Genomic DNA, 20,668 nt, shown 5'->3' on the forward strand with positions numbered 1-20,668 from the left:
CCCTTATCACAGTCTACACCTTCCTCAAGGGGTGCAGCGGAGGGGGAAGTGCTGATCTCCTCGCCCTGGTGACCGGTGACAGGAAACATGGAAATGGTATGAAGCTGCATCAGGGGAAGTTCAGGTTGGACATTAGGAAAAGGTTCTTCACTGAGAGGGGGTGGTCAGTCACTGGAACAGGCTCCCCAGGTCATGGCAAGAAGCCTGTCAGAGTTCAAGGAGCATCTGGACAACACTCTTGATTTAGTCATATGATTTAGTGTTAGGTAGTCCTGCAAGGACCAGGGAGTTGGACTCGATGATCCTCATGGATCCCTTCCAACTTGAGATATTCTATGATTCTATGATTTTCTTTTGCACAAGGGAGTATGTTTTCAAGAAGACTAGAAAAGCAGCTTGACTGAATCAAATGGAGTTCTAAGATTGACTTGATGAATTAAGAATTCAGTTTCATTGCATAAGTTCACTGATCTCATTGGCTTTCTTGATCAAAGGAAATCAGGATTACTGTCTTGATATTAAAGCAAGATAAAGACTATTCCAACATAGGTAAGAAGTGTAGTTTCTTGAGCAGCAGGGTACTATACGGTCTAAGAAAATAACGTGACAAACTAAATCTGACACAAAGATATGACTTCCAGCCACAATCTGACAACACTGAATGCCAGTCCTGCCAGTAACAGGAATGGGACAAAATATCATTACATGCTGCCATTTTCAAAAATTCAGTGCCTTCATACAAATGGGAAATAAGAGGAAATACTACCTACTTATTGAGGGAGTGTAATGACCAACCAGAATTCCTTAGAATAGACTATAATATTTTAAGACTTGAAAGTCCTCAGTATTGAAGTATTAATTTAAAACTTAGAAATCCCTTGGAGGTAATACGATTCAGAGACATTCAAATGGGTACTCCAACTTACTTGTCAAGCATCTGTAACAGACACTATCAGTGGGGATAAAACTGAGAAGAACACTCTCTCTGAAGTCTAAACTGCCTAGCTACCCAGTGAGTTCATATACAGCACAGCATGGGATAATGACTACTTCATTCACATGATTGCTGAGGAGCAATATATGCTATCTTGTATAACACCATGATGATAGCCATAAATGAAATCTAACACACACCACCTAAACACCACCCCATACACGCAGATAGGTTAGAACTAAAGAACATGATACACAGAGGACCTCCCAAAGTGACTTGACTGTCCTCTAACAGGCCACTGCTGGCTACAGGAAATAGAATAAGTCTGTTTTGTGCCTAGGTCGGTACTAGGTTATTTTCACCCGAAGCACTGACCAAATTTTTCCAGTTATCTCTCTTGGTTTCCATCTGGAACTTGCACTTGTGCCTAGATATGAATAAACATGAATTCCTTGTTTTCTTAAGCAGGCCACAAATATTGACAGATGCTGAGTACTTTTGGTTCTCTGAAAAGAACAAGGACAAACCCAGAAAAGAGAATATTTGAATCCCACTTGCTGTTGGACAGATAGATATTAAAACAAACAAAAAAAAATATTCTAAAAGAAGTCTGTTATTTGCAGCAGTCTGGAATATTTAGAAAATATTTAGAAAATATTCTAAATATTTAGAATATTTAGAAATTAATATATTATTAATTATTATTATATAGATAATAATATTTGAATTATTATTATATCATAATCTAAATATTTAGAATATTTAGAATATTTAGAAAATATTCTAAAAGAAGTCTGGTATTTGCAGCAGAGGAACCATAGGAAAAGAATTACAGGCTTAATCTTGAGTGCAGAGCCTCCATATGTCTAGGATAGAACAAAGTCTTTCTTTTCAGAATAGCTACGTACTGGAAATAAATTTATTTCCCATATGGGGAATAATCCCATATCTTATATGGAAATAAATTTATTTCCCATTCTAATGGGAAAGAAAAGCACTCATGAAAATCCTTGAGGGAGAATACGATAGGGTAAGGAGAACACTGGGGTATAAATGCAAATAGTGATATCTACTTGGGTCTAACAGTGGCAGAAGAGGACACAAGAGCTTCCAAAGAAAGTGCTGGTCCAGGGGCAACTCCTTGTCAGGCTGTTAAGCTGCTGAAGTGCTGACCGAGTGCTATGAATAGCCAGAGTCAAAGGCAGCTGATCATTTCTGTTATATCTAATGCTCATCTTAACATGATAATGTGATTGCTTGCGTTGAAAACCAGCTGCAGGTTTTGGTTAGCCAAAAGTAAGCAAATTAACAAGAAGCTCAGCTTGAGGTCTTTCACAGAGCACAAACCGCTCTCGGGTCTGTTAAACAAACCCAAAATGCAAACTCCTTTAATTCACAGAGCAGCACTATAAATGGTGAGTCTACGAATGGTTACTGCAAAAGTTAAAGATGTAACAGATATTATGGCCACACCTACTGCAGCCTCTTATGCTGTTTTCATTATCAGTCACGTTTTCAAGTACATGAATAAGAATTACCCTTTGTCATTACAGTCTGTTAGAGGGATGACTCCATCCATGTCACAAAGTCCTATTTGAGCAAAAAAGTCCTGGGACCTAACCAGTCTGTGGTCAGAACACAGCTGAAGAGCGTAATTTCCCCTCAGTTTTCCCTTTCTCTCTGATTTTCTTGAATTGATACTAAAGTTTCAATGCAACTTTCCCCCAGGCTGCCAGACCAAGGCTTTCCAAGTAAGATGTGAATTGAGGCCCTTTGAACCCTGAGGAGGACAGCTCCATTTTTCACTCCATCTCTAGTGCTACAGTGATGACTGTCCAGCACATAACTCTTGCTGGATCTGACCACATTTACGGGGAAGCCTGTTCAGCATTTTTAAAAATCTGATATATGGTGCTGATTTGATATGAACCAACTTTCAGTCTCTAAGTCATGAGATGACCAACCACCCAAGGGTCTTCTAATACTTCTTCAGAATATTGAGTACCACTGCTGACACACACTTTATCTGCTCCAAACTTTCCCTCCCCCATGTAAGGACCATGTGTATCTTGGAGTATAGGATACACACTACTGAGCTACAACCTTTATTTATTTATTAAACATAATATAATGATACATCTGAGTAGAAATTCTTCACAGTAATTGTAAAGGTGATAATAATACAAAAGAGAAAATGCCAAAAATAAGTTGCTCAGGCAATTACATTATCCGTATGGTTTCAGTTAAACAGTAATTAAATGACTGGTCTTTAGATGGCATTAACAAAGTTATTACATTTTCTAATGTGAATGTTGATTTTTTTTCTTTAAATTAATCTCACTCCCTTCCCTTGTATTCCACTTACTAAATTCAGAACAGAAGGTTCTGAAACTCTCAAAATATCACACAAATAGCCTTATTTAAAGATCCAGGCCACAATATTCAATAAGCAAACCTCTACTTTGAGGTAGAAGAGTAACTGAGGGAAGCACACATATCTGATAAATATTCTTTGCCAGAGATTTACATAGTTATCCAAAAACACTGGAAAGTTCAATAATGCCATTCCTGGACTTAATTTTTGTTTTGAACTCCTGAAAGAGCATCCCAACAAGCTAGCACACCAGTAGCATACAGGATAGAAAGAAATGCATCTATTCTCATTTTAAAGTTGTTAAACATAAAATTCTTCATTCTTGCTCTTTGAGAGTAAAGTGAATGTACTTTAGACCAGTTGAAAAATCTTTTCTTTTGAAGAAAAAAATCAGAAAATTTTCACAAAACAACTGACAGAACATGCCCTAGTCTAAATCTCAAAGTGAGCCTGCTATAGTCTTGAGTTGTATGAGATTTTGATTTTTTTAAATTATACACTAGAATCCACTATGGATGACTAAGGGCTTTAAATTTTACATCATTTATACTTATTAAAGGAAGACAAAGGAATTTCATTATTTCTTAAATCAAGTTTACTGAAGAAAAGATACTGATAAAACTTAACTGTTGATAGGAGCTTGTCAGCAGCCTACAAAATTAAATCGGGGCAACTTCTAAAAGTTTATGAACATAAGGATTTTTCAATAGAGAGGATCTAGATACAAATTAGCTTTTTGTTTGAAACAAACCCTGCTTATTCTGAAAAGAGGTGGCTGAGATAATGTTATCCATACAGGAACAAAATGATCTCCTGATACTTTCTAGATGGAGAAAAAAGACCTATTAATCCACATGACTTCTTACTAGTAGCATTAAAATACTATTTAAAGCCTCCCAGAAATTCTGCTACAATCATGAGATCACTTGACATTACTTCTCCCTGACATACTCCAAACCACAATCACTATACTTCACCATTCATAATCAAATAGAGCTCTCATGTTTCAACACAGATTTCAGAAAGAGGTCTGAACAAATCATTACATGAGGTAACAAAGTCACACTTCAGTTCATCTATGTTATTCTATATGAGCTGTCACAGCAGTCACCGCACATTTACACCTGCTTTTAGGAGACAAAGAGTTTTTCTCGAGTTCCCATGATTTCTTTAATAGTGATTTCCTGAAATTGTAAAACATTCTTGATTAACAAAAGCATTACTGAACTTTACTGTACATGCTGTCAAGTTACAATGTTAAGTTACAACAAAATGTTAGTGTACAAAATAACACTGATACCAACTACTCCATTGCATTTCATTTTCTCTCAGGTCTAAGTTCTCTCTTTCTTTTGGATAGTAACCATTTATTTGACTACAGGACAACATACAAAAAACAAGGCAACCTGATGTGGTATTTATTTTGCAAATCAAGTGCAGTAAGACTCTCACTCATTGCAATATTGCATATACGATTATGACTGAATGTCATTAAGAATAACATTATAGAAATTTTTAAAGCTTCTCAAATAGAAGAACCTGCATGATTTCAGTCACTAATCTTTCCCATTTAAGCAGTTGAGTAAATGCATTACTTATTATTACAAGATACAGGATTATCAAGATAAAGGATTGCATATCCTTTGTTCTTCAGCATCACTTACTCAGCTTTCCAATTTTGCAGTAAAACTGCATCTTAGCAGTTACAACGCATATACACTTTCCCATATACATGACTCTGTAACACATTCACGCAAGAAAGCTCAACAATTTCAAGTAATTACTATGAAGTCAAATCATCTCTCTCTCACTCAATCAATTTTAGGCTTCAAAGCTTATTTGCAAAATAATAACTCCCTAACACCACCTGGATGATTAAAGAAAGCTAATGCATGGTACCTAGGAAGTACTTTCCTATAGAGTCATTGACCACTGAAGATCATGGTTATTAGGCTTGGCCATCCATCGTAAGTCAAAACAAGTTTCCTTTTACTACATATTGCACCTGCATTCCTATTCTTGTTCACCTGAAGTAGCAAGCATGAAAAACTACTGTTTGAGGCAAACAGGGCAGAAAGGGAAGGAAACGACTTAACTTTAATGATCCACAGAGATCATGGGAGTCAAGCTTTGGAAAAATGGATTTGGAAGGAAGAAAAATTTAAGACTAAGAAAAGGACACTTCTAGTTTCTGGTACTTAGTTCCCCAGAACAATTTGTACAGATTTCCCATTGCTTTTGTGCAACCAGCATTCAGCAGTCAAAAAGATGACAGCATCAACAACAGAGTTATCTCAGTAGCATGCATCTTACTACAAAATCTGAGGAACACTCTGCAAAACGTACCTACAGCCAGAGTGGCTGATGTTGCAAAAAAGAAAACTTGTTCAACTGCATATTCTAAAAATGAAAGAGAAGGTTGCAACTGACATCCATAATTCAATGTATATTACTAAAGGACAGCTAAGTAAAGTCAATGACAGTCTGCAGAGTTCCAAAGCTCTACAAGCATCAGAGCTGATGCAGCAACTCAGCCATTCAACAACTTCCTGATGCAACCCAATGGGGGAAAAGAAGTTTCTCATCTCCCCTTCCCCTGCATACACCAACTACAGTCAGCTTGCAAACATCCTTTACTCTAACATTCTTTTTCCACAATGACATACAGATTAATTTATAATAAAACAATATTTATATATTTATTTTTATATTTATTTATAATACACTATTTATTTATAATAACATTTTATATATGTATAATAAAAGATAATACTTTAAGATACAGCCAAGATTTTAAAATTTAAAAAAGTCTGTGGCAATAGTTTATAGTCAGAGATCATGTTTTTCCAAACAAAATCTACCAGGAAGGCGGTTTCATGCTGAAGAATGAAATGAAAATCATGTCTTAAAATTAAATATATGTGAAGACAACACTGAGTTTCAGTATTTACACAGAAGATGATGCGATTCAGTGCTACTTAAATGGTACGCAGACAATTCTGCCCTCTCTTCTACCCTGAAGCAGTGGTTTATAAAGATTTATGAAGAAACAATATGTGACAGAGGAAGAACTCCCCAGAACAGAAACTGTACAAGGGCTGATGCAAGGGACCCACGCATTCTGTAGAGAAGAACAGTTTGCAGTAGTGAGAGGAATTGGTTCCACACAACTACTACAAGAAATTTAGGTTATCACAGCACAGCATTGTGTCCAGATGCTACTACAAGCAGAAAGTTTCCAGTGCAAACTACAGCATCAACTAGGCATCTGTCTTTCCTACCTCCTACAGGGACATTGCAGCAAGTTTCTATTTTTTGCCTGTTGCCAACTTGGACAAGTTTTGTAAGAACTTGTTATCCTCTCCTCCAAAAGCTTCCTATGACAAATGGCTCAGTGCGTTCAAAAATTGCTGAACAGCATCATAATTATGCTTAACTTCTGTGAAAAATACCACTTAAAAGCATGAGATTTAAGGCAGTAAAAAGTAAGTTTGAGGGTTTTAAACACCTTAAAAAAAACCCTGAAGTCTTTTTCATTTTGTTCTAATCTTATTGGCAACAGAAAGACAAAACAATGCTCAAGAAGTTTCATGAAGGTACTTTAATGACTTTTCAAAAACGTAAGGCTTTACCCAACTGCTTTAGGACAACCTGAAGTCACTTCAGTACTTTGAGACAGAAAAGAAGTTTTCCCAGCTGGTAATATCTTTCATTAAACTTAAAGCCAGTTTTCTTTTTATTATTTTATTGCACATAGGAAAGAACTACCACAAATACAACACAGAAAGACCTATACAGAAACAACAAAAATCAACCATGGAGCTACAGTTTCACAAAATTTAGTCTTGCCTAACCAAGCAAAGGTTTCAGTCAAAGCAAGGCAATGCCTCTGGTTGTTCTGGATGCTGTGGCTTCAAATGGAAAGAAAATACGGTCAATTTATTAGGTATTCTAAAGAAGGAGTTGGAATCAGAAAAATAACTTGTTATACTACTGCTAAGGCAAGAGACCCTTCCAAAAAAACCTGATTATCAGTGAAAAAAACAGTCAAAAAGAAAAGTGTATTTAGGATGAGTGTTCAAGAACACTGCTCTGCAGATGAACACAAGTAGTTCCCTGTGTACTGAACCTTAGAACAAACAGATAACTGAAAACTCAAGTACCAACTGTGCTGCAGAATGTCAGACGCACTGCAAGGAATAGGAAATGGAGGTTTTTACTTTTATGGAACATCTCCCTCTACCCCATCACCCCACCCCAACTCTCAGGTTATTCTACAGCTTTTAGCCACAACAGAACATGGCCCAGTTCTTTTTTCCAATTCTTCCCCTTAACTCTGAAATAGGGATAGGACTAGAAACTTTTTGACTGTTAGTCTCTACAGTCTGACTAGAGGAGCTCAATACCTGACAAACTGTAACAAACAAACAAACAAAAATCAAATGCCTCTCTTACACACTTCTGCCGTATGGAAACTAAAATACTTGTTTCAGGAAGTGTGTTTTTCAACATCTCAGTTCAATTTCTGTATATTACCATGGAAATAGTAATAGCCTAATCTAGAAAAGACAGAAGGAGGCTGACATGAAAAAAATGCAAGCTAAGTTTCCAGTACTCTGTTTGGTTTTTTTGGGGGGGAGGGGTGGGGGATTTTTGTTTGTGTTGTGTGGGGTTTCTGACTACAGTTTAGCTAGCTTACGTATTTTACACTTGACTAGAAGGTTCATGGATGTCCTTGAAGTAAACATCTTGGCTATATGAAATGTTATCTTCATATTGATCAAGATAAAAATAAATATGCCTCTATGCACAGAACGGATTAGTTAACAGGTACATCCATGGAAAATGGAAAATCCTTTCAACAGCAGAAAGGAAGATAGCTGACTTTAAAACCAGGTTAAGTTGCACAGCAGTTGATAATTTATTCAGAATTAAAAAAACCACTGGCAAGGTGATTAAAAGTTATTATCAGGAAAAACAAGATTCATAAAATATTTTTAAAGACCTTTTACAGTAAGACTAAACATGAGACACAAGCCTTGGTTTTATAACAGCCTATGGGTAGATAGGCTAACCACTACGAAGACTAATTTGTTTATTAAAGATGTAAAAACTGTAACTTTGTTACAGCCTTCACCAGGCAAGGACCAACAAAGCTACATATTATAGAATCACAAAAGAAGGGCCATGTAAATCTCCAAGATCCAAACCCTTGGAAGTTCTGCCATCTTCTTCTGTAACATTGTTATCCCTATAAAATGGTAGGCTTAATCTTACCTAGTCTTCCTTTTCAGTTCAGAACAAACTGAAGAGCTTGATGTTTTAGTCTGAGTTACTTCCTGATGACCAAAGAAACAAGAAAACCAAGGCCAGTATTTCTTGGACATCAGTATTTTGCTCAAGGGAAAAGTGGTCACATCATCACCTGAAACTACACTATAATTAAGGAAAGTCAGACTTGTACCTAACATGTATCCCAAGTTCATTTTGGCAGAAGGATATTAACCGATCATTTTCTCTTTACAACAAAATGATACTAGTCTGCCAATCTATTAAGACTAATTATGCATGTTGGGATAACATGGTTTACCAATAACCAGCTGATTAAGGTATATGACTGTTAGCCACTGTCAGTAGTATTAAACAACACTTGAAACTCCATTCTTAAGAATGGATGCATATAGAAATCCATATAACTGTAGCCCAAACTAACCTAAGTGTGTGCCGAGATGCTACATTTCTCAAGAGACTGCAGATGTCCAGAGCTATTGTTTTGCTGAAAGTGTCATGACAAGAGCAAAATATTCATTATAAAAATTACATTTTGTTATGCAGTTCTGACTACTTCCAAAGCTACTGTGCTACAGCATATGAATAAAACAACTTTATTAACTGAATTGTCCATTAAAATCACTGACCATTGAAAAATGTAGTTGTTTTTCAAAAACAACATTGTTTATACTTGAAATTAATATTCCCCTTCGAACATGACATCCCATTCCATATACAGTTAGATTTTTCAATAATCACCATTAAACATTTTTAATATATTAAAACATAAATAATTAAAATTAATTTTACTTATTAAAAAGTGAGAATTGATTTATCCTAGCTTCATATGATTTTGGTACTGGTAGACAAGTACTCCATAATTTAAGTTACACTGAGGAAGCTCCTGAAATCAGATTTTGAATATGCTTCTCACTGCCCGCCCCGGGTGGTAATGGAAGAACAAGAAGGTTGGCTTAGTGCAGATCTAAGCACCCTTTAAAAACAAAAAAACCAAACCAAAACAAACCAAAAACTAACAGGCTGATGAAGACATGCAGTATCATTCAGTTTGCTTGCTCGACGTTTTCTGAACACAAAAGTTCAGCCAATTCATTTCCTGCTCTCTGTGCTCTGATTTCTGACAATAGGGAATGACAGAGGGGATGGCAAAACCTGATATTCTCAGAGAGCACACCTGTACTGATGAAACATTTTTATAAGACCACATACTCTAATAGGGAAATGCAGTTTTACTAACATTCTTCTTTGAAGACTTAAGAACTTACATGTAATTCTTGAAGTTAATAGCATAGAAATGGCTCATTAGAAACCTGTTTCACCTCACAATTATGAGCAAAGTTGGTACTTGAAATGCTTCCCCTTCCCACTTTATCTAGAAGCAATGATGAAGTCGTGCCTTGCTACTCACAGGTCAGGCAGAAAAGGCTTGTTTTACTGAGGCATTTTTACCAGGTTATTCTCCATAGACAATTTAGCTGAACAGGTGGATTATGCATTCCTTATGCATCAAGTTCAGGAACAGTTTATTGATACTTTATTTTTAAGCTACCATCACCAAGGAAAACGTTTGTTTTCACCAGCATTGTTTGTTGTTAAACTGCTTCTGCCACTATTTTGAGTTTCAGTTTAAGAAAAACCCACAACCAAAGCAATTTTGTCATTAGAAGATTAAATGCTTCTCCTATAATTACTCTGAAACATTTGAACAGGATGCCAGTGCTATAATATTTAGAACACTGTGGTTCTGCAACAATTCTCAGCTCAAGGCAACCTGAGAACAGTTTTAAGTGACCTTTCATGGCTTTGGAAAAAGTATGCTGAATTTCTATACTCCTCCCAACTATGCCCTCAGAACGCCAAGTAACACCCTATGAAGTAAAAAGCTAAGACAAACTCCTGCATTTTTTCTGGTTTTGTGGAAGATAGCTCAGTTCTTTGTACTTATCTTTTTACTGCAGATTCCACAGCTTGCAGCTTTTTTCTTTCAAGGTATTTGCTGCAGCTTGCTTGCCAATGAACATTCAGGGAAACACTGGATGTTATTCAAAAAAAGATCATGAAACCACCATCCTTCAGCTCCTTCAACTTCCACCCTTGGTATTTATATTTGCCAGTTTGCTTGTATATACTATTTTAAATATGTGGCTATTTTAAACCCTTTTCACCTTGTTACCACCTACAGGCATCCCTCCTTGCTTAGCTACACAACTCAAGAGTTCTACTTCCACACATACTCACTATTACATTAACATGAGCAAGGAGACCCAGAGGTTACATCTTGTAATGAAAATGCATTCTCTTTTGTTCAACAACATTAAGTGTAATATTCTAGGACTTCAGGCTAAACACATTCCCCTCCCTCAATAACTAGCATATGTGATAGAGATAATAGAAGACCATGAGTGGTATAAAGGTGAATCAGATAATTTAATTTTTCATAATACAGGAGTTTGAGAACATTAAATAAAAATGTGTTCTTACACAACAATCAAGACAATTTATTGCTGACAAGCATTGAACATGTAAAAAATTTACACGGACTCAAAAAAGACAAATTCACAGAAGAAAATAAATCCATCAAGGATTATTAAACATAAAAAAAAATAATTAAAAAAATCCCACTTCTGGCTCAGGAAGACCTGAGCTGCAGGTCACTGAATGGTGGGATGAGTATCCGAGCAGATTATTCTTGTATGCATCACCTGCAGTCAGCATCAGACAGGGTCAGAAACAACTTTGACTCTTATATTCATAGAATCATAGAACAGTTCGGGTTGGAAGGGACCTTAAAGATCATCTAGTTCCAACCCCCCTGCCATGGGCAGGGACACCTTCCACTAGACCAGGTTGCTCAAAGCCCCATCCAACCTGGCCTTGGACACTTCCAGGGATGTGGCATCCACAACTTCCCTGGGCAACCTGCTCTAGCATCTCATCACCATCTAGTAAAGAATTTCTTCCTTATGTTCAATCTAAACCTACCCTTTTTCAGTTTAAAACTGCTGCCCCTTGTCCTGTGACTACAGGCAAGCCTTGGCAAAAAGTGTATCTCAGTCTTTCTTATAAGCTCCCTTTGTATATTGAAGGGCTGCAATAAGGTCTCCCCAGAGCCTTCTCTTCACCAGTCTGAACAACCCCAACTCTTTCAGCCTTTCTTCATAAGAGACGTTCCAGCCCTCTGATTGTTTCCATGGCCCTCCTCTGGACCCACGCTAACAGGTCTGTCTTCTACTGGGGACCCCAGAACTGGACACAGTAGTACAGATGAGGTCTCACCAGAGCAGAGTAGAGGGAGAGAATCGCATCTTGAGCTGCTGGTCTGGCTTCTTTTGATGCAGCCCAGGATATGGTTGGCTTTCTGGGCTGCAATTGCTGGCTCGTATCCAATTTTTCATCTACCAATATCCCCAAGTCCTTCTTGGCAGGGCTGCTCTCAATCCCTTCATCCCCCAGTCTGTATTGATATTGGGGATTGCCCTGACACAGGTGCAGGACCTTGCACTTGGCATTGTTGAACCTCATGAGGTTCACATGGACCCACTTCTCAAGCTTGTTCAGGTCCCTCTGAATGGCATCTCATCCCTCTGGCGTGTCAACTGCACCACTCAGCTTGGTGTCATCTACAAACTTGCTGAGGGTGCACTCAATTCCACTATGTCATTAATAAAGATACTGAACAGTACTGGTCCCAGTACAGACCCCTGAGTGACACCACTGATTACTGATCTCTATTTGGAGATTGAGCCATTGACGGCAACTCTTTGGATGTGGCCATCCAGTCAATTCCTTATCCATCTAATAATCCATCCATAAAATCCATCTCTCTCCAAGGCTATTGTATGGGACCGTGTCAAAGGCCTTATGTAAGTCACAGTAGATGGTATCAACTGCTCTTCCCTTAACTACCAACACAGTCACTCCACTGCAGAAGACCACCACATTAGTCAGGCACGATTTGCCCTCTGTGAAGCCACGTTGGCTGTCTATAATCACCTCTCTGTCACCCATATGCCTTGACGTAGCTTCTAGGAGGATTTGTTCCATGATCTTACCAGGCACAGAGGTGAGGCTGACTGGTTGGTAGTTCCCTGGGTCCTCCTTTTTACCCTTTTTAAAAATGGATGCGATGTTTCCCTTTTGCCAGTCACTATTCCTGAGTTACATGCATTTAATCTTATGTATTATTTTATTCCTGTTTAAAGAATTTGGTAGAATGTTTCAAACTCCTCTGCAAAGTTTGAATCAGAATGATAGTAATATCTAAACACTGTCTTCAGTCTTTGAACAGCAAGTCATAAAACTAGTGACTGTCACACAAGAAAAGTTACTAAAGAAGGAAAGGGAAGCGGAAGCCTTGAAGACAGGATGAAGTTGGATGCAGATGAATGAGAAAAGGCACAAGAAAGCAGGAGGAGAACTGGAGGTACTGGCAAATTGCGTAACCACTAATAGTAGCGCAATGAAAGTAGCTGGTCAAAGAGAAAAATGCCTTAGTAACTTAAATTACTACAGAGTATGAAACAGAAAGGCAAGGGTCATTATGTTTTTAAAGTGCCCCAATAAGACCACTTGGTATTGGACTTCATTGTCATTAATAACTGTCTTAGAGTGCACAGCACATCCATGCAAAGGACTTAAAACTCTCCAGTTCCAGTATTGCCAGGCAACAAACTGTTCCACTGAACAGAAATCATTCCTCCAGGTTATTTTGGTGGATGAACTCCAAATTCCCCATAATTCAGGCCATGCCACCACTCCTCTTAAACAAAATGGCTTGAATGTGAGTTGCAAGGTGATGGAATCTGGTGACTTTTGCCTAAAGCAACTAAGAAAGCTTGGACTAAGTATACATAAAATACAAGTAATATTTTTCACTATTTTTTTAGAACAAAAGTCTCTCATACACTTTTGTATGGGACAAACACCATCATGATGTAAGTAAATTACTTCAAGATGTATAATTAAGGTAGATACAAGTCTAATCTATTACTCTTTTTTTTTCTCCATAAGAAACAGGGAATTATTCTGAAAAGACATCATGTCCACCACCACCACTAGATTCCCACTGACAGCAAAAACAATGAACAAGTTCAGAAGAAGCTTGCGACCTCTTCTGAAGGCTCCAGTGAAAGAAACCATACAGGCAGAACACAAAACTTTTACAGGGAAGTCATTAATACTCAGTATTTAATTACAGTTTAACTGATCTGTTTTATCTCACCCCATATTCTTCAGCATCCACAAATGTTCACATTCCGTGCTATTCCCAAAACAAATATACTCCAAGCCCAATGTGTTGAGGGACAAAGAAACTTAGCCCACCAAAAGGAAACGGTTTTATGAACTATATATTTTTCTTAGCACCATCCAGTACTAAAACAAGTTCCTTCCACATAGTCACTTATGTTGTCAATCAACACATCCGGACAAATAAAAGGGCCTGAAAATAAGCTTTAAAAAAAGGCATAAGATACCTTATTTTAAGAAGGGGATGGGGGGTGGGGAAGACAGGAATCCTTTGAACTTGCATCTACAGCTATCACAGCAGAAGCCTTGGAAAAAAGGCAAGGGAACTGTGCAGTACCTGCTTGTCCCGAGGCTCACAGGGGCTAAAATCAGGAAGTCACCACCTGTTAACACCAAAGGCTATCCCGTTCCACAGGGAATCATATATAAAACAACAATTCACACAGCACAGAAGCGCAGTTTACTTTGTACAGAACTAGCTTGCTTAAAGACCATGACAGGTACTGATCTCATAACAAGGCAGGTATTTCTAGATCCCTGAATGTTCAAGTAAGCACAGTTACTTTTATGTAGTCCGTTGTGTGATTAGCTCTTAATTAAATAATTGTTTAAAGATCTGTTTTTAAGGCTCAGATACTTAGTTTCCATCTTCTCATCCAGCTTTCTTTTATACATTTAATTACTCCTTTGACTGACACTTTGTACATCTTCTCAGCAAAATTTCACAGAATCAGAGTGGTGTAGACTAGAAGGTACCTCTGGAGGTCATCTGGTCCAACCACCCTGCTCAACCAAGGCCACCTACAGCAGGTTGTCCAGGACAAAAATTTTTTTACTTTTTTGTCACAGCAAAAAAGTAATTTTCCTCTACATCAGTGACATTGAATGAGTTCTCCCTCAGGCCAGAAAGTGAAAGGATGCGAGAACTTCTCTGCTTTGCCCTGCTTTTTGACCACACACAACATAAAACCTAAAGTGTGATACTTACCAAGACCAATGTTTGAACTTTAACTGAGAAACACAACAAAAAAATCCCACACACATTTATTCATCTTCATTGGTTTACAGTAGAGCCTACACACCTTGGGACCAGAGACTTTAAGTAACAAAGGTTATAAGAAGCAGACCAAAATATAATATTTACCTGAAGATTTTAATATTTTTCTTCCCAATGTGAAATTTATCTCTTTTGGAATTTAGAATCCATTTGACTGGGGGGGGGGGGGGGGGGAAGACTTTCCCAAAATAGTTCTATAGTTTAACATTTCCATAATATGGAATGGAAATTCTTTAAGCTAAGAATTTTTGTTATTTGCAGTTAATTATTTAGAGTTCTATTGCTTTACTATTTCATTTACTACTGAAAAACTAAGAAAAAGATACCTAAATTACCCCATTGTATAAATAACTAGGAAAACCAATGTTCATGGAACAGAAATACAACACAAATAAAAGAACAGTTATTTCAGACAAATACTTATTGTGTTTGGAAACTTAGCTGGCTTGATCAGTTGGGTTTGCTTGAAGGACAAAGTAAGTTTTTTTTCCTAACAAAGTTAGAGCACCTGAATCAATGCATCGGGTGAGTCCTTCACTCAGTCTTTTCCCTGACACCTTCTGGACATCCTCCATACGGCTCATTTCTAACACCTACTTCAACTGCTCATTTGTAGCGAATGATCCACTTCTGGAGAGTTCAATTAATGTACAAAAGAGTTCACACCAACAAGCTTAGGTACTGCAGAAAAAGAATGGAAATACCAGTCTGCAGATGTTGAGGTAACTGAGCAGTTTATTTATTTATTTATTTTAAAGGTTTCTTGTAACAACAGCAGCAAAAAAAACATTTCAAATAAAAAACAGCAAATCCAAGGAAGTTAATAGCCCTGGTCAAGACAGCTTATTCCTTATAAGCGGCAAGCAAAGTTTAGATTTTAGCATGTTTGTAATTTTCTATTTCATAACCATTCTTTCGCTGAATACTTAATATAGCATTAAGGACTGCACATCACGCTCTTCACTCTCCTTTCCATGCTACCATGTCTCCCATTCCCAAAGAGTAGCATCAGGAAGTGTCACAGGAGAGAAGTAGAGATAAATTAGAGAAAGAAATTCTAACTAATCTCGCACATTCTCAAAGTTTGCTCTTTCTCTGTAACCTCAAACCTTGGGAAACAGAAATAGTACCTTATATACGAAGGAATGGAGAAAAGGTTGGAGCATTCACTGCTGCCAGCATAAAATTAAGTGCTACGGCAACAGCCATAAGACCTACCTGGATTAAAAAAAAAAAAATGGAGGGGAATTCAATGGTCACAAAGCTTAAGTTTAGTTAACATATGAACCCTGTATGACTAAGGCTTGGCTTCTCCAGGACCATACTTGTGACTCATTCCCCTTCTTTCATCCTCAGTTACAAATCTCAATCCCTTTATTTTCCAGAAGACATCACATATGAGTAGAGGAGCAGTCAAGATAACTGAGCAAGATGATATTCAGAATCTCTTGTTCTAATAGCTATTAGTGGGTACTGAACAGTTGTACACTAGTAGGCAGGAAAAAAAAACTGCATGCAGAAAGGTTCTTCCTGCACCCCCAAATCTAGGCTGTTCCCAAAGCAGGCTTCCCATGAAGAGACCCCTACCAAAGTAGGAACTTCTATCTAACAACAGTAGTCAACCAGCACCTTCCCATCAAGAAAAAAATTTTTCCAAGGCAAATTGAACTGCAAGATATTGTAGCAGCTGGTCAGCTCCGGCTAACTGAAACTTCTTTTTGAACCATTACAGCTAAACACAAGGTCAAGATTTTAATTTTGATTACCCAGATTAACATTTCTGTAATGCTCCTTAAGTCAGCCAGGTTTAGCGCATCCAACCCAGCTCTTAGTATTTCAACATGCCATCAAGTGCTGAAGAGTACCATAGCAGATGAAATTCTCCCAATGGCAAATTTATTATCAAACTATGTTTAGTCTCCTCAAAAATGTTTCAACTAAAAGGAACAATCCTTTGCCCAGTTAAACATTTCTCATCTTAACATATGATTATTAAAAAAACAGATTAAGAGTCAATATGATACTAACATTTGTTTATGCAGACTGGACAGTAGTTAAACATGAGTTTTTTCTTACAGTTTTATACCAAAAAACTGTGTCTATAGTCGGGTTGCTGTTAAGACAACAGTTTATTGTAACTACTACAACAGAAGACTTACTTGTATGAAATAAAATCAAGCTCATGTAAGCAGTTATCAAACTGGTAGAGAGAACCCCTAAATCAAGTTTTACCTGAAATGTTAGAAGTTTGCAAGTTTTACACATAGCCTTGCCTTTCTGGGACACTGCAGAGACCTTGCACGAATTTACTTCAGAACTAAGCTCTGTTATCCAGCCTAGAGCCTTTTCATAGCTCCTTTCCCAACTATTAGACCAGCATAACCAAACAGGCATTTCATAATACATACCAAAAGTTCATCAGCAAGTACTGAGGTACAGTTACCAGTTGGTTTTGTTTTTTTAAAATGACAAGTCACAGGAACCATGCTGTGTGCAAGCATACCTTATTCCACTCAATCTCTTTGCAGAACTCAAACTTTTAAGGGAACAACTTTAGGAGGTAGTGCAGAATACAACAAACAGTTCCATACAAATGCATGCCATGACACAAGATATCCCAGTTCACACACTGTCACTTTTCTCATCCTACATCACCCATGCAGAGATTAGGAATATCGCTTGGTTGGAAAGTGCTTTTTGTTGTTATTTTTTTAAACGTGTCAAAGCTGTAACAGTAAAGTCTCACGTTCACTCCCAAAGCCTACAAGTCTTTAATGAGAACAGGATCATTTAAGGACAGTTTATCAAATACAAACAATTCCCTTCCAATTGACGCAACTGGTAATATTAGCTCAATGTTTAGGAGAGGTGTCAGTTATTTTAAAATCTGAATTTTAGTGATAAGGTATTTCCTCACAGTTAAGGGTTTAATGTTTATCACAGAAAATCCTGAAAAAAGTATTAATTTAAAACTGTCTGGTATTCTTGCAATAGTAAAAAAAAAAAAAGAAATCCAAACAAAAGCAAAACAAACCCAAAACTTTGTCAGACCACTCACCCGCAACACTGGTAATGGTAACAGGAACTCCTTGAACTTGAACACCTGCAGCACCCAGGTTGGCAACACTTACTGTTTGAAGATTAGGTACTGAAGCAAGCTGGGCAGCGTTCAGAGTGATGGGGGTACCAGCAACAGCCACTGGTGCAATCTGGGCAATGGTTGTGCCACCACTTGAAGACACAGGGGTAATCGTTAGTTGTTGGGGTAACCCAGCATTTTGAACTTGAAGATTTGAAAGGCTTTGCAGATTCTGAACCTGTACAGTTTGCCAGCTGATCTGCCCTGATGGTGTTAAAGTTGGAGCCCTGATGAGCACCTGAGTTGGACTCACTGCCTGCAGCTGAACATTCTGCAAAGGCTGCTGCTGGATGGTCTGTATAGTCTGCCCTGACTGGAGCTGAAATGACTGCGGAGGAATGGCCTGAATAATCTGCTGTTGAGGCTGCTGGATCTGTATCTGCTGCAGAATAGGCTGACCTACGATTTGGACCTGCTGAAGGGAACCCGACTGATCCTGGACGTTCTGTAGTCCATTGGACTGAAGCTGACTGGAGCTCTGGGCTTCAGAGTCTGTAGCAGTTGTTTGAGGTTCTTCAGTCGTCTGCTCTGAACTGCTGCCTGCTGTGCTTGTGTACGGGCCTGTTTCTGCAGAGCTTACTAGCGTGTCACTGCTAGTTAGAGATGTTGAGGCAGTGGTCGTAGAGGTGGAAGATGAGGAAGGAGACTCTGGCATTGTACTAACGGAGGCAGAAGTGACAGGCGTAGATGCTAGCTGATTCCCATTGGAAACTCCGCTCTCAGTAGACTGGCCAACTTGACCCGAACCTCCTCCAGCTGCCACGTTGTTTATCACAGGCAATGCTAGAGTTACCCCACCAATGTTTATAGGTAATGTTGTTACAACTTGCGCCTGAGTACCAGGAATAGTTTGCAGTTGCAGTGGTATGGAAACACCAGGCCTAATTTGGACTGGAACTGTCTGATTTGCTAGGTTTTGAGCAATAACATTCCCCGAAGCTGTCCTGTTTGCAGTTGTGAGGATAGCTTGATTATTCCCTGCAGGAATAAGCTGAATTTGACCCTGTATGTCTTGTAGGCCAGTAGCGTTAGATGGATTGATTTGAAGTTGTTGACCTTCTGTTGTCTGAATCTGTGGGATCACTTGGTATTGGACACTACCGCTTGGATTTTGTACTTGAATGACTTGGAATTGTCCAGGGGTTGTTGCAGAAGAATTGCCCGATTTGGTTTTTGAAGGAGATGTACTTCCATTGTTACTGCTGGAGGGACTTGCTGCACTCGAGGCAACAGAAGATCCTTGTTGAGCAACATTATTTTCTTTTGAAGCAGAAGGAGCTGCAGCAACAAGCTGCCAAGCGTTTCCAGCAAGCTGAGTTGTTACCAATTCTAACTGCTGCGGCTGATTCTGAAGCTGCACCAAACCTTGATTTGGATCTATAATAATCTGCTGCTGTCCAGTTCCTTGATTCTCACCAGGAGTTCCGATTTTGCTGCAAGTGGCTGCTAGCAAAGCGAGAGGTGAAGGCTGAGAATCCTATCCATAAAAAGAGAAAACAGAACAGATTCAGGAGAAGAGCATGAGTATGAACCATCAGAAGTAAGCATTAAGGTTTACACAGGAAGCAGAAAAAAAAAGTGCTTCTGCAGAGAGACCAATGATACAGCTCTGAATAAGGAAGTATGTATTTCTGTAAATAATCTTTAAATATAAAGCCCTCCATTATCAATGAATATGTGACAGCCAGGACCTCAACTGCATCCTCAATCCAGTCTTCCCCCCCCACCCCCAAAATAAAGAAAAATTTTAAAAATGCTTCTATTACATGGAAAGCAGCTGATCACTGCAAAACGCAATCAGAAAAAACATGTCCAGGCAGTAAAAATATTGCACCCAACCAGCTATGTTTCATCCAACCCAAAGAAAGATGCCCTGAGCAGGAAATGCTGTTAGCTGAACATTTCATTTTAAATGCTAATAGTTTGGGCACTTCCCTGTTCGGGTGTGTGTGCTTTACCTGTGAGCCTCCAGTTTTCCCTTTTTTATTATTATTGTTGTTATTCTCTGCCTCGGGAGATTTCTCTCCCTCTGTGGGCATAGTTTCCTCCTTCTTTTGATCTGCAAAAATATCAAGTGTAACAGGTTAATTATTCACCTTCATTTATACAATAACAAAACCTACGAGCACATCCTTTTTGGTTCCCAGCCTGTCGCCTTTACCTCTCCATAAAAACAACAGCGCAAATCATTATTACAAAAGAACGAGTCCTAAGAAACGTGGTTTGAAACCCAACCCATGGGGGCTGGAGAGTTAACACCCAGAAAGGGGAGGTTTGGTTTCCTCTCCCAGAGACAGCAGGAAAAAACCACCCACAACCCTCCTCCTCCTCCTGCCCCCTAAAGCATCGACGGCCACTGAGTGGCCGTCGATGCTTTAGGGGGCAGGAGGAGGAGGAGGGTTGTGAAAGAGGGAGGAAAAGAGGAATGAAGGAGGGAGGGATGTGCACAGGAGGGAGGGTTAGCGAAGAAAGGGGGAATGGAGGAGGGAGGTACGGAGGAGGCAAGTCGGAGGGGCAGGCAGGGGAGGAAGAGAAGAAAGGGGGCATGAGAGGAAGCAGCACGGATGGGTGGAGGGGCAGCAAGAGAAGAGCGGGGTAAGAAGGGGGAGAAGCGGGGAAGAAAAG

The 20,668-nt window shown here is 38.7% G+C and overlaps 1 protein-coding gene across 1 annotated transcript in view; it reads right to left on the bottom strand.

Moving 5' to 3' along the window:
- SP4 (Sp4 transcription factor) overlaps nt 1-20,082 on the bottom strand; it is a 26,245-nt gene extending 6,163 nt beyond the window's left edge. The window contains exons 1-2 of the mRNA XM_009325741.1: nt 20,002-20,082; nt 17,963-19,520 (exon numbers count right to left, since the gene is read on the bottom strand). Of these exons, the coding sequence (XP_009324016.1) occupies nt 17,963-19,520; nt 20,002-20,082 (1,639 nt within the window). The remainder of the gene's footprint in view (nt 1-17,962; nt 19,521-20,001) is intronic.
- Between the last annotated feature and the right edge of the window lie 586 nt (nt 20,083-20,668).

This window comes from Pygoscelis adeliae, unplaced genomic scaffold (assembly GCF_000699105.1).
Source record: "Pygoscelis adeliae isolate BGI_AS28 unplaced genomic scaffold, ASM69910v1 Scaffold226, whole genome shotgun sequence".
Classification (NCBI taxonomy): Eukaryota; Metazoa; Chordata; class Aves; order Sphenisciformes; family Spheniscidae; genus Pygoscelis; species Pygoscelis adeliae.